We start from the raw sequence: 14,657 nt of genomic DNA, 5'->3' as shown, positions 1-14,657 counted from the left end.
CGGTATCCAACTCCATAGTACACGGGGATCCCTCTATCTTGAGTCGCACCCTAAGCTTATTGGGCCCCGGGGATGGAGGTTGCAGTACCCTGGCTGAAGAGGTGGACTGTAACTCCTCCTCTATGTAGGCCTCATGGACACGTTGCTTGGGTCGTGCTCCGAAGGTCTTGGAGCGGCAGACTCGACCAATGTGCCCAGTTTTCCCACAGCGGCGACATGTGGCATTCCCAAACCTGCATGTCCGCCGCTCATGGTTTTCTCCGCAGCTAGCGCAGGTCCCTTGAGGTGCGTCAGATGATCGCTGGTTCGACAATGTGCTCGTAGCTTGAGAGCTGTGGTGTCGGTTGGATCTGTCCGAAGCTCGGTGGACATCCCCATTGTGGGAATCAACTGAAGGTGACCGGTCTCGCTGTATGCGGTGAGTTCTCACTTCGGCATGTAGGCTGTAGGCCGCCTCATGGGCGTTATCCTTCTCAAAGGCTGAGGCCATATTTATTGCTTCCATCATTGTGATGTCATCTTTTGCCAGCAGCTTGCGGCGGAGACGGCTGTCTCGCACGCCAGTGATGAATCTTTCGAGAAGTCGTTCCTCGATGTCAGTGAATTGGCAATACATCGCAATTGCCCGGAGCGCGGTGATGTATTCACTCGCTGACTCTTGCGCTTGTTGCACTCTGTGCGCCAAGTCGTAGCGGCAGTGGTTCTTAGTTGGCTGAGGCGCGAGGTGTCTTGTCATAGCCTGTGTCAGCTCATCGAAAGTGCAGGCCTCTATGTCCCTGGGTGCCATCAGACCTTCCAGTAGAGTGATGGCGGAACTTCCCAGCACAGTGAGAAGTACATCTACTTTATCAATTTCCCTAGTAAACCCTTGAAGCCGAACATAGCTCTTTATTCGGCGGAGCCATTGTGGCCATTGCTCGGGGTGGCTCAAGTCGAAGTCTGGTGGTGGCCTAGTCTGCCCAGCGGCCATTTTCGTACCTTGAGCTGTCGCTTGTGTTGTGCTGGTTGATTGCGAAGGCGCTGCTGGCCCTTCTTCACTACCGGAGTTCTCCGCAGAGTCCAGCGTGACTGGATGTCACACTCACTATGAGTGGCAGGGCGGTGCTGCAGTGCCAACTCAGGCCTCAAATCCAGGCCTCCAACTCAAGCTGACTGTGAGTGGCAGGCCTCAAAACCGGGAGGGCCAGCATCCCACCTTCGTCGCCAGTATTAAATATTCAGGAAAAGTCAGAAGCCCAATATAACTTCGTTTATTCAACAGCTCACTCCCATATTAAAACAAGAACACACTCTGAAAGCCCAACAACAAGAACTGCCAGTTGGCAGTTGACAGTTGACAGAGCTTGCCATTAGAACTTTCGTCCACCTACGCTCTGCGATTGGTTAGAATCATAACGTGTTAAACCCAATACATAACACTGAGCTATGCCCTTTCCTCCATGCTCACAGGGAAAAGAAAATGGCGGCTGCGTCCATGTGATGAGGAACTCAGACCACACAATAGAATTGTTGCTGTGAGAGCCAGCAGTCCAGCAGCTGGAGCACTTGGAGTTTTGAATGCAGGAAAGGCTGTTTGTGGCCTGTGGGGTGTTTTCTTTTCTTCACAGTAATGCCTGGGAATACGGTGAGGGAAAACTGAAAGAGGGACACTGGCGAAGCCACCCAGCAGACATCAAGGCCAAGCTGGGTGTTACCAACATGGCTACACAAGGAACATCTGGAAAAAGAAATGTATGAAACAGGACATTGAAGTGTTCGGTGTTGTTTTCACAAATGGTGCCGGGAATACATGGGGAGGAGACATGGCAAGGCTGCCGCTGTGTGCCTCTTGTGTGCCTCTTGAGGTGCTGATGATTTAGACCACAACACTGGCTGGTTCTGATGGGAGTTGTTGTCCAAAACACCAGGAGGACACCATGTTGGCTGAGCCTGGCCTAACCCAACTGCTATGAGGATAAATTGATGAGAGAGTCCCATGTGGGCTGCCCTCAACTCTTTGGAGGGAAGTTCAAATAAATGAATCTCTTTGACTCATACCCAGTGGGAGGTTAAAATACTTAGGGGTCTGCCTCATACACTTTTGAACCTCACGTGCTGGCTTTCTGCCTTGGTTAGCTGTCTGTCTGCCAGCCGCTTCTCAGTAATGTAACCTGCCCCTTTTCTATGCATTTTCTCCTGTATTTCTGAAATACCTTCCACAGCTCCCTCTCCTTCTGGTCTGCTTCTTCTGTTAAAGCCCATCCAAGCTCGGTTTTCTGTGGAACAGTGACATCTTGAGGTGTGTCCAAGCATTGGAGAAATGAGTGGGAAAGGCTGGAAATATTAAACGTGATTGTTTGCCATTTTACTATGGTAGTCTCTAGGGCTTACTCAGCTGTGACATCAGAGCTCACAGAATTATGCCCCTTCCCTTAGGAGACCCTGGGTTTGTTGCTTGTGCTGAATTAACAATTGGTCAAGGATGGGAAAATCTCTGGTTCTCCAGATGCTTCTGAACTGCAGCTCCCATCATCCCTTGCCATTGGCCATGCTGCCTAGGGCTGATGGGAGCTGGAGTCCAACCATGGCTGGGCACAGTGGAGTTGTGCCAAAGCTTTCATGGAAAGTGGGCTTTGAGAAAGGAATTTGAGAATTAGCAACATGCAAGTGTTTTGGAAGGCTGTCAACAATACTATGAATGTCAAATTAAAGCTGCTGGAGTCATCTGCTGCTGCAGAATGTGGTGGCTAGGTTGCTTTGGAGGGGGCAAACTACCACCAACATATAACACCTTGCCTCCGGAATTTGTGTTGCCTGTCCATTTGACACATTGGGCCAAGTTCAAGGTGTTGGTACTAACTTAAGCCCCTTGGCCTTATCTCTCATACGTCCTGTGCAGGAGAATCTCTCCAGCAAGTTCTGAAGGTCTCAGAAGCTCACACTGCAGTAACTCAGGGCAGGGTTTTTAGTATGGCTGCACCTGTTCTTTGGAATTACTGCCATGATACAATATTTCTCATTGTGATGCAACACATGCCCATTATTTGCACTTTCTGGAAACAGCTGGAGATGTTTTTGTTCCAGGTGGATGAACGTGTCTTTACCACAAGTGTCCACTCATCTGGGTTTTAGTCTTAATTTTAAGTGTATTTGTTGCTTTTGTGTTTCTAACTGTTTTTAGTTTTATTACTTGTAAATTTTCTTGAGACGGTGCTTTAGAAAACAATAAATCATTTGAAATAGTAGTAATACATTTGCAACTGGACTAAAGATACAATCCAATGCTTCCTGGGAGGGTGTCCCAGTAGCCAGAGGTTATGTTAGGATTCTTGCTCCATGTTTGCAGTCATGGGATTGTTTTCTATCACATGACGGTGTATGTTTTCATTCCACAGTGTGGGAAGTGACGGAGACAGGATGTTTGTGTTATTGTGTTTCGTGAAGTGGGACTATTGTCCTTTGTCTCTTTCTCTTTGCTGTCTGATGAGAAAGAGGAAGGAGCTAAGGCAGAAAACTCCGAGTGTATTATATGTAAATAAACATAGATTAGCCAAAATGCTGAGCTATTGAGTCTGTTACGCAAACTGCAAATACTCTGCAGGATCCTAAGTGTGCTGATGCCTCTTGGCATCAGTCGCTGTGATGTTCGGGCTGGAGAAAGCTTTTGAAGCTCCCGAATGATCAACCAGGAGGGAGAGAACATGCCAGTTGGGCACGTGTCTCTGCCAGGGTCCTACACGTGAGTAGGACGATCCTAACATGGTTATTGGCCCAGGGATTGGGGCCACAGACCCAGTGCCAGCAGAGGAAGGACCGGGGACTGTAATTGTCCCAGTTGGAGGCTCCTGGAACCAGCAGAGTGAAGCAAGCCTCTTCAGAGATGGAAGAGAAAAAGCAGTTGTGTGGAGACTGTGTGAGTAAGCTGCCTGTGCTTGAAAACAAAAGTAAAGACAGTCTGGACTGTTTTTGTGCCGATGCCCGTCTGATAAGGACTGTAAAAAGGTAGTGCCAGCTTGAACTAAGCTATGGAACAGACTTTTGGAAGGGGTAAAAAAAAAACCCTAAGTTATGTAGAGAGAATGGGGAAAGCTGCTTTTCGAGAGAGAGAAAAGCTGCCTGATGCAGCAAGACTTTGCCAAGAATGTAGCCCTGATTTATGTGCTACAAAGGGAGGACATTTCCCGATGCTTCTGATCCTTTCCCTGAGAAGAGAATGGGGAGCAGCAGAAAGCAAAAGCTGGAGTCATGCTGCGGCAAGACTTTGCCAGGACAGTAGCTGTATGTGAAGTATCAGCTATGGGGGAGGGAGTAAGTCCCCCGATGAAGCTGCATAGTAGCAGGGAAGGCAAAAGGCCTGGGAAGAATGGGGGAGTTTCCCAAAGCTGAAAAGGCAGTTTGAGACACAGGTTGTGTCTTATGCCAGACAGTGTGTATGTTCAGCAGAAATTAAAGCTGCATCACACGATGGACGCTTCAAGATGGCGGGGGCTGCTGAGCAGACTGCCAGAAGTCACACCCCAGGGAAAGCTGATACAGTATCCCAGATGACCATGCAGGGTTGTGTTCCTGAAACTGAAAGCTCCACAGAAGAGAGGCTTTTGGAGGAAGACTGCACAAGGGGGGAGAAATCTCCAAAGCAGGAGGAGCAAGGGAAGTTGGCTGCCACGTCATCCCAACCATCACTGCAACCAGCGGGTGCTGCTGCCGTGATTGAAGCAATGGAAGGTTTTTCCTGTGAGAAGTTTGGACTGAGTCCAAAATCCAGTAAGATTTGCAGCATTTCCCATAGGCGACATGAAGCAAAGCCAGAGATGCAGAGCTTCAGCTCAGAGATGGTGACTAGCTGTTCCACTACAGAGGTGCAAGAATCTTTTGTGCTAGATTCAGAGGCGAAGGCATACCTTTGTGGAAGATGGAACTGGTTCACCACGTGTACACCACAGAAGGGTCGGATCCACCAGTCAGGTGGAGACTCCTTAGAGGTGCATAGCACCAGGACCATGGAACTGAAAAGCTGTAACGTTGTGGTGTCTAATGTGTTTTTCATTCCAGGTCAAGAATGAAAAACACATTAGACACCACAGCGTGATGCAGCGTGGCTGTTCTGTTTATGTCAACAAACAGCGTGCAACCGTCCAGAAGAATGAAAGTGGCATTATAAATGGCTTGTTCTTACTATGTTGTGATATAAACATGGGGGTGGTGGGAAGGTTGGAGAAACAAGTGATGCTATGTCTGATAACCACTTTTTTCATGCAGATGGTCAGGTGTGCCACATGTGCTCAGGACAAAGCAAAAGAGGGAGGCAATATGGGTATCTCACAGAGGCACCCTATTGGAAATGGAGTTTCTGATGTGTGGATTCAGAAGCAGCAGAGTGATATACTCGGCAAGCATAGTTTGCAAGGCCTTTCCCTGGATTCAGACAAAAGTTCTGATAGGGACAGTGACAAGGTAAACTCAAGATGTGCAAAGGGACCAACAGATGGGTCTGACATGTGGGTGGAGACGTCACAAGGGAGGAAGCATAGGTTCTTCCTCAGGTATGGAGATGGCTTGTACAAAGTACTGAGCCCTCATACCAACCTGATTCTACTCACTAGGGATGTAGAGTGCAGTGCAGAATGGGGAAGAAATGTGTGTGTTTTCCAAGGCAACCCCATTGCTTCAGACTCAGATACTGAGTCTACTGCTGATGCTGAAAGTGAGGTGAGTTCCACAGATACAGTGAAGGACATGCGCCTGATGTGCAGATCTGAGACAGCTACCACCAGGTATGCTCGTGAGTTTGCTAACACAGCTGTTGCAGATTTAGCTGTGGTTAGTGGTTCGACACAGGTCTTGGAACCCGAAGTCTTGAAAGGGGTACAGGGTTTGTCCTCAAAGGACAGGAAACCATGCCCAAAGGCTGTAAGGGTAGACACTGTTTCCTTGGAGAAGGGAACTGAACCACGTCCAAAGGCCATGTGTGTCAACACTGATTCCTCAGAGAGGAACGAGGCTAGGGTTTGAGTCCCAACAAAGCCAGGTGTGAAACTTCTAGTCAGGAGAGCTATGATGCCAAGACTAGACAAAAGTGCAAGATGGTAAGGCCCAAGGCTAATCCAGTTGCAGGTAGTTCAAAGGGTGGAACGGGTGATACAGGGGTATACTAGGTGTATGACATCTGTATGGTTGCTGCAGTTACACTGATGACTACAACACGGTTCATGAATCAGGGGAGGATGTTAGGATTCTTGCTCCGTGTTTGCAGTCATAGGGTTGTTTTCTATCACATGACGGTGTATGTTTTCATTCCACAGTGTGGGAAATGACGGAGACAGGATGTTTGTGTTATTGTGTTTCGTGAAGTGGGACTATTGTCCTTTGTCTCTTTCTCTTTGCTGTCTGATGAGAAAGAGGAAGGAGCTAAGGCAGAAAACTCCGAGTGTATTATATGTAAATAAACATAGATTAGCCAAAATGCTGAGCTATTGAGTCTGTTACGCAAACTGCAAATACTCTGCAGGATCCTAAGTGTGCTGATGCCTCTTGGCATCAGTCGCTGTGATGTTCGGGCTGGAGAAAGCTTTTGAAGCTCCCGAATGATCAACCAGGAGGGAGAGAACATGCCAGTTGGGCACGTGTCTCTGCCAGGGTCCTACACGCGACAATTCTAACAGATTAGAGTGGATCTCCCCATTATGCTGCAGAGAGAGAGAGATCTACAAGTGGAGAGGGAACTCAGCTCTGGATCCCTCCTTGTGGTGGCTTCAGAAACCTCTGTGGAAGTCCCCCTAATGCTGTGAAACAGGACAAGGCAGGAAAAAGAAAGAAAACAGAGCCAGCCCCCAAAACACTGCCAGGTCCTGGTGGAGCCCTCCTCCACCACTCGACTTCTGTTGGGGAAATTTATCACAGGTTCATTGTAGTTGGGGTTCCCCAAAGGAACACCAAATGGGCACAGGCATTAAGTAGAATAAAAATGGTTAGGCCTCTATAGACATACATGGGGGCCAGTCTCCTGAAAAATCAGAGGTAGACTGCAGTCTTAGCACTGCTCTCAACATCATCTCTCTTACACATGAGAGTACAAAATACCTCCATCAGTTTCAGCAATTACAGCAATCTTTCCCCTTGCAGTTACAACACTCCATCATCAGTCTTAAAGCACCCAGAGATCCTTTGGCTCTTCTGACCAGACCAGCCCATCCCATCTTTCCCATTTTTGTGTCTTTCTTAGTTGTCTTCTGACTAATTGCTCTGGGTATTAGTGGTCTGCCATTGCCTGCTTTCAGTTATCTCTATTGATATTTTTGTTCTCTTCTTGACTTGGGTTTAGTGCTATTGCTATGCTTTTTAGTGCTATCCTAGCATTTTGTTCTCATATCTTATCAGTTTACATTCTGTTCCTTCCGTGTGCTAGGAATTGTAGGGCATATTTTTGTAGCCTGCATAGCTGCTCCCTGGAGCAGGCCTCCAGACCTACTTCGGTGCAAGTTCTGCAAGGTGAGTTACTCACCCTTCGCGAGCAGACTGGGAAGTGGGGAGGGGGGTCAGTATCTGTGCAATTGCTGCAGGGCTGGTTTTTTTTTTTTTTTTTTTACACAAAACACTTTGGACTAAACATCATGAAGAGTCCGCCTTCAAAACTTGATTTGTGTTTGCTATGCTGCCTGTAGAACTGTTCTCTTCTGTTCAATTTCATTTCTTCGTGGAGTTTTTTTAAAATGTGTGTCACTAAAAGATGCATATTTGATGGGGAGGGGAGCCAAGTGTAGCCTGTGCTGCTCCTTGTGGCATGTGATACATTATTATTCATGGCACACACACAAGTACCGTTCTTCACTACATGCATATGGTGCAGGGGTGATGGGCCTCATGTCAAGGGTCCAGATGAGACCCTCCAGAATTCTCTTTAGGGTGTCTTTAGGGTACCACAAAACTCTCTTTTTTTGCCTTTCCCCCTTTTCAAACCTCTTGCTCTTGACCCTGCTGTCAGGAGTTGGAGTCAGGCAGAGGTCAGCAATAAAACAATAAATGTCAGGCTTCCTGTGTCAGTGAAGTGAACTCTTTATCCAAGGGAACAAAACCGTAACTCTTCCCTGTATGTCTTGCCCCAATGAAGGTCCCTGCCTTTCTACTGCTCTGTCAGCCTCTGCGTGTTCTGGGAGACCGGGGGAGGGGAGCTGGCCGTAGCAGGAGGAGGAGACTCCCTGAATTCTTCAGCAGCCTGCCTCCTCTCTGTCTCCTGGTCCTCCTCCTCCTCTCTTGCCTCTGATTCTGCACTGCTCTGTGCCCCAGCCGCTTCCTGCTCACTAAACCCTGTTGCCTCTTCAGCTTCTCCTCCCAGTCTGGTCCCTCTTCTCGCTCTGACCATGCATCGTCGTCCCACCACCCGTCCCCTGGCTCTGATCCTTCTTCCCCTGGAGGTTCCCTTGGGGGTTTCCCAGCTGGTGCCTCCCACCACTCCTCTGCATCCAGCCAGTTCCTCCAGCACCTCGGATTTGGCAGATGGTAGACCGGGATTACCTTTTCAACAAAGGAACCAAAGAGAAAAAAAAGCTCTTGTTCTTGTAGTCGGATAAAGTGCCATACACTAATATGATTGTAACATCTCTCTTTGCCTTCCCTCTTCAGAAACTTCTACTACATCACGATCCTCCGGGACCCGGTGTCTCGGTACTTGAGTGAATGGAGGCATGTCCAAAGGGGAGCAACCTGGAAAGCGTCATTGCATGTCTGCGACGGGAGATCCCCGACTTCCGAAGAGCTGCCCAGCTGTTACTCGGGGGATGACTGGTCTGGCTGCTCCTTGCAGGAGTTCATGGACTGTCCGTACAATCTTGCCAACAACCGCCAGGTCCGCATGCTGGCTGACCTCAGCCTAGTGGGATGCTACAATTTGTCCGTCATGCCAGAAGAGCAACGGAACAAGGTTCTTCTGGACAGTGCCAAGGAGAACCTGAAGCGGATGGCCTTCTTTGGCCTGACAGAGTTTCAGAGGAAGACTCAGTACCTCTTTGAGAAGACGTTTAACATGGTCTTCATCTCCCCGTTCACACAGTACAATAGCACACGAGCCTCCAGTGTGGACATTGATGAAGAGACCCAGAAGCACATCGAGGTTCTCAATTTTTTAGACATGGAACTGTACGAATATGCAAAAGATCTTTTCCTGCAACGTTATCAGTATATGAGGCAGAAGGAGCACCAGGAGGCAAGGCGGAAGCGCCAGGAGCAACGGAAGATCTGGAGAGCTAAGCAGGTCCACAGCAAGGAGCAGAGCAGCACAAATGCAACAACTGACTACATTGGGAGTGTGGAGCAGTGGCGATAATAACAGGGGGCAAGGTGTGTTTTTAGGGAGATCCAGATTTGAAAAGCCAGGGCAGGGTTGCAAAATAGAGAGGAAGGACGAAGCAGCCAAGCAAATTTCTGCTCCTTTGAGGGCTGGGGAACAGATGCAAGGCTTCTGGCCTGTGGCCTTTGCCAATGGTTTGTGCATTAAATGTCGTGACCAGTGTAGGTTAACCTCACCTCTGTGTGTCTCAGATCTGTCCCTTTCTAAAAACAACAAACCATGCTTGCCTGTTTAAGCAGTCATTTTTCGGAAATGATTGCTTGGGCAAAACCAAACAAAAACTGATCAACGTGGTTAAAGCTGAAAAAGTTGGGGGACATTATTATTATTATTATTAAGGTGGGGAAAGTGTGCTTTTGATGGACAGGGCATGAGCTGTGGGTTGCCCATCCACCCATTTTGTCTCGCAGGGCTGGGGACTCTGTGGCCTTGCAGATAGTCAAGACTACAATTCCCAACATCTTTGACCCATTGGGCTGTGAAAGCTGGTGGGAGTTGGAGTCCAAAGAGACATGGAGGGTGGCAGATGTTCTCTGATCTGTAGCCTTCCAGGGAAATCTCCAACATTGTTCTTTTCAGGCCAACTCAGCCCCTTACCTCCAGGGTGAAAGCTTTTGCAGCTTGGCATTAGCCATCAGAGTGATGGTCTGTTTAGTTTGGTAGCAGAAGTTTTAATAAGGACTGCGGCGGCCATAGTGAGCCCCACTGAATACTGTCGTTTTGGGGCCACATCTCTGCTCTATGTCATAAGATCTCATCATATGAGGTTGGACAGAAGAACATCAAGGTCCTTTCCAACTCTACAGTTCTACGATTCTTTGTTATACAAGGTCTGTGGAGCCTGCCTCCAGAGGTAGTTTGGGATGTTTGGGGCAAATAAAACACCCATTTCCCAGAGCTTGGGAGTTCAAGGCATGATAGTCATGATTGTGCTTTGCTAGGTGGCTTCCACATGGGAAACACACAACCAGAATAAAGCATCCCATCGGAATATCTCTCACCCACCCTCAATTATTTTATTTCATGAATTATTTTCATAGGCCACCAACTGCTTTTAGCACATACCAAATATGAATTCTGATTAATGGGGTGTCTGAAGAAGAAAATATATTGACTTTTTAACAAAGAATAGAAGGGTTTTGTCTATAATTATTTATAACTCATTTTAAAAAAAATCTTCCTACTGCTGTTAATGAATTTTAAGCTTGTTTAATGTCATGTTTGATTGGAGTTGAGAATATTCTCCCAATGATCTGGAGGACATTTAGACTAGCTTAATACAACAACAACAAAATACTATTACAGAATTACTTTATGGAATTGAATTGGAATCCATTTTGAAGATGTGGGGATGGGGAGAGAGTCAACTCTTGTATTCCTGTCCAGTTTCAACAACTCTCCTTTCACATATTTATCTATCTAGCAGGATTTGATCATTTTGTATATTGCTGTCCAGAACGTTTTCGATCAAAGCTGTATTTGTTAAAAGAATATATTAGCAATGGGAGGGGACACACCTGGACTGGTGGTTTGCTTTTGATCCGCTCTTTTGATGCAGAATTTGGGCTCTCATTTTGTAATAGGAGGAGTCCTAGGGTGTCTCCCATCCAGACACCTACTAGACCCAGACCTGCTTAGCTCCAGCTTTGGGTGCCTTCAGACTGTGACCTGGGGCCTCATGGTCCTTCTGAGACCCATAGAGTTGAGAAAAGGAGAGAGGACTGAGCCACAGACTTTGAAGTAGCCATATGTCTTACATCTGGGGCCAGCTCAACACCAGAATTGCTCTTCTGCTGCTGCCACTTGATATGGCTTGCCCTGTTCTAACAAGGGAAAGTCACGTGCAGAAGACAGCCTGAGTATGGATATTCTTTGCTGTTTTGGGAAAAAGTGCTTACAGGTACCTAAAGCAGGTAATAAGCATATGAAATTGCCTTATACCGAGTCTGATTATTAGTTCATCTAGTCCAGAGTTTTCTGCTCTGATGGATTGTGGCTTCCCACAGAATCTGGCTGGCCACTATGTGAACAGGATGCTAGACTAAAAGTGTTGTTTATTCTGATCCAGCAGGGCTTTTCTCATGTTCTGTTGGGGTCTTTCCCAGCCCTACTGCTTGAGATAGGCGGTAGTTTTAATGGTGATGGAACCTATTACCTTTTGCTCTTCCTCTGTGTGGAGAAGGACTATCTCTGTGGTAGAGCACATTCTCTACATGCCAAAGACCTTTGAACATAGGGAGATCAAAGGGATTAACCTTTGATGCTCTGAAGAAAACTGTCCTTCATGCTGGAGACCAAGCAGTTTTCGGACATGGTGAGTGACTTGGAGCGAAGGACCTCCATTGTGCCCAAACACCACAGAATAGCCCTGTGGGTTAGTCCTCAGGGCATTAGGTCAGCTAAAATTCCCCTTTTTAAATTACTTTTGAGACTGTGATGAATTACGACTGAAGGGATCTGTCTGCCAGTTGAAACTTTCACATTGAATGCGAGCTGACTGCTATCATAAGAAGAGGCAATTATTAACTATTAACAGACTGGAAACGAAACAAAAAGCATGCTTTAATTGTCTGCAACGAAGAAAGATTATAAATAGATAAGGGTGCTCTGTTTGTTAAGAATTTTGATTTTATATTGTTTTTAACTCTGTCCCTTTTGAGGAAGTGCTAGCTCTCCAACTGTGTGTAAGAATGTACTTAGATAAGGAGACAGGCGCAATTTTTCAAGGCAGTCTGTTAAGGTGGTGAGTGAATTCTTAATTAAACCAATGGCACTCAGAATGGAGAAAATACTGTCAAACACCCCATTGACTGTTGGTATCATGCAGCAATTATTGGATGAGCAATCAAAAGAGCTCAGAACTGAGATGCATAAAATGGTGAATGAAAATGTATCAGAGAATGATCAGATTAAAGGAGACACAGAACCTTTGGGAAATAATACTGATAAAAATCTGCCAGAACAATAACATGAAAGTGGAATGGTGAAGCGGGAAGCAGCAGATGATGAAATGGGCCTTCAAACAGGTGCCTGGAGGAGGACTGGAATGAAACCATTGGCAGAGAGATTAAGAAACATTCTGAGATGGCAGAGATAAAGAGTTTTCTGAGATGGCAGAGATAAAGAGTTGAGAGGGAAAAGATCCTGTGTACAATTTGAAGTGAATTCAAAGGTGGAAATTATCAAGCTTCTGGTGATGCACTTGGAAAAAGAATGGAAGAAGTGGAAATGGAAGAAGTTCTTTTTCTCCTGCTAAACTGGAATGGTAAATTAATGAATATTAATGAAATTAATATTAATGAATATACAATAACTAATTATGGATTGATATTTTAGTATATGATCACAATGGAGAGATTCCTTTATGAATAGAGATGAACGATTTAATGTTTTTTAACATTGTGGAAGGGTTGCTGGAATTTCTTGGAGATAAATTCATCATACCAGAAGGAAGACTATTCTTTATATTTAATGATAATAACAATGGGAGAGCCCCATTTAGACTTTGTGTGGAAGGGGAAATGAAGTCTGGGATTGAAGATTGGAAAAACACAATCTAACAGAACAAGGAGCAGCTGGATATTATCATGGAATACAGCTAGATACCATCCCGAACACTTAGAATATTTTAAACAATATTTATATATATAATTGACAGGCAGAGAATAAGAAGTTTTCTTTATTTATTTTCTCTTTTCTATCTTTTTCTTTTCATCTTTTTCTTTTCTTTATCTTCCTCTCTTCTTTTGTCTACTTTGTTTTTCTTTGTTTTGTTCTGTCCTTTGATGTCCTCTACTCTGGGTTAATGAGGGTACACACATGAAGGTGATGGTTGACTGGTGAAGGACCCTGCGTGAGAGGCAGGGAAGGGAAGATCTCTCAGAGGAGAAGGCTGGGAGAGGAAAAGGAAGCTCCCAGGTGAAAGCTAGGAGGGTCTACCCCTTTTTGTTTGAGACGAGGGTTAAGATGATCTACCTTTGTATTCTCCCCCTCCCCCTCCCCCTCCCCTTTCTCTTTTCCTTTTCTTTTTTCTTTCGTTGTTATTTTTATTTGGATTTGGTTTTTTCTTTATTGTATTGTAAGATGAAAAGTTTCAATTAAAAAATATGCAAAAAAGAAATTCCTGAGAAGTTGCTACCAGTCATTGTTGACAATACTGCCATCTGACTCAGAATAAGGCAACTTCCTATGTGCCACTGAGCTCGCTTGCCTGTTCTTCCCCACTTCCAAATTAGATACTAATGTGATCAATGTGTTACAACTCGGTCTGGGATCCCTGAGTTGAAGGATGATCAGGTTGTTTAACGTGACAAGTCTGCATGTTCCTGCACCTACAAAACTTGGGACCATTGTCAGGTGTGGTTCTGCCTATTGCTTACACGTGAAGTTTCTCCTAGTGAGCAATGTTTTCCAAGGGACTATAGATGACTATAGGTCTCTAAGCCAACCACTTTTTCATCTTGTAAGACATTTGCATCTTAGGAATGGGCCACTGGTTGCATTTTAAAACAGCCCCCATAAGTTTCCCAAATGTCTACCAGCACCCATCTAAAACAGCCTTTGCCAACTTTGGCTGACTGGGGCTGGTGAGAGTTGTCAGCCAAAACCTCTGGACTGCACAAGGTTGGCAAAGGCTGTGCTAGAACTTTCGGATCGTTAGGAGAAGATACAATTTAGTTGCATTTTCTCTGTTGCTGGGAGACCAGCTGGGAGGCAAGGAACTGGACTATTTTACATGCTTGGACCAGGCAAATCTCTATGCAAAAATCTTGTGAATATGATGGTGATAAAAGAACAGGCTCTTCTACCTGACAGTCTAATGAGAACTGATGTTAATTTTGGTCTATGCATCCGGTAGCTGATTTTTCTTTTAATGGCTTGGGTTTACTTAGCTTAACCTTCCATCTGATCTGCAGAGCTGGAGGCACCTGGGGGTGATGTTTCCTTATTTCATGCATATTAAATCTTAACTGGGCTCCTTTTGCACTATATGCCATTTATATGTGAGATTAATCAAGTAAGGCTGGGGGCTCAGCCTATATGAGAGGCTTCACCAAAATAGACATTGCAACAACAATGCTACCCGTGTCTTCCTGCTTCACAGAGCATCCCTAACCATGTCTGCTCAGAATTAACTCACTTTGAGTTTAATGGTGCCTACACCCAGGAAGTGGCTGTAGGGTTAAAGCCTACCTTATACAAAGTTTATTGCATCAGGCAATCTTTCAGAGGCCTAGTGGGTTTGCTGAACTTCAAAATTTTAAGAGCGGGGAGGGAAAAGCCAGCACCAGCAAAAGAATGAGTGTTTGAAATGCCAGTCTGGCCTTTCCAATGG

At 45.8% G+C, this 14,657-nt stretch overlaps 1 protein-coding gene across 1 annotated transcript in view; it reads left to right on the top strand.

Moving 5' to 3' along the window:
* Positions 1-9,621, top strand: part of HS6ST2 (heparan sulfate 6-O-sulfotransferase 2) — a 139,717-nt gene extending 130,096 nt beyond the window's left edge. The window contains exon 2 of the mRNA XM_033138390.1: positions 8,599-9,621. Within this exon, the coding sequence (XP_032994281.1) occupies positions 8,599-9,298 (700 nt within the window). The 3' untranslated portion in view covers positions 9,299-9,621. The remainder of the gene's footprint in view (positions 1-8,598) is intronic.
* Positions 9,622-14,657: the final 5,036 nt, after the last annotated feature.

Source organism: Lacerta agilis, chromosome Z (genome assembly GCF_009819535.1).
Source record: "Lacerta agilis isolate rLacAgi1 chromosome Z, rLacAgi1.pri, whole genome shotgun sequence".
Classification (NCBI taxonomy): Eukaryota; Metazoa; Chordata; class Lepidosauria; order Squamata; family Lacertidae; genus Lacerta; species Lacerta agilis.
Note: the sequence above shows the minus strand (reverse complement) of the source record. Positions and strands in the feature narration are given on the sequence as shown.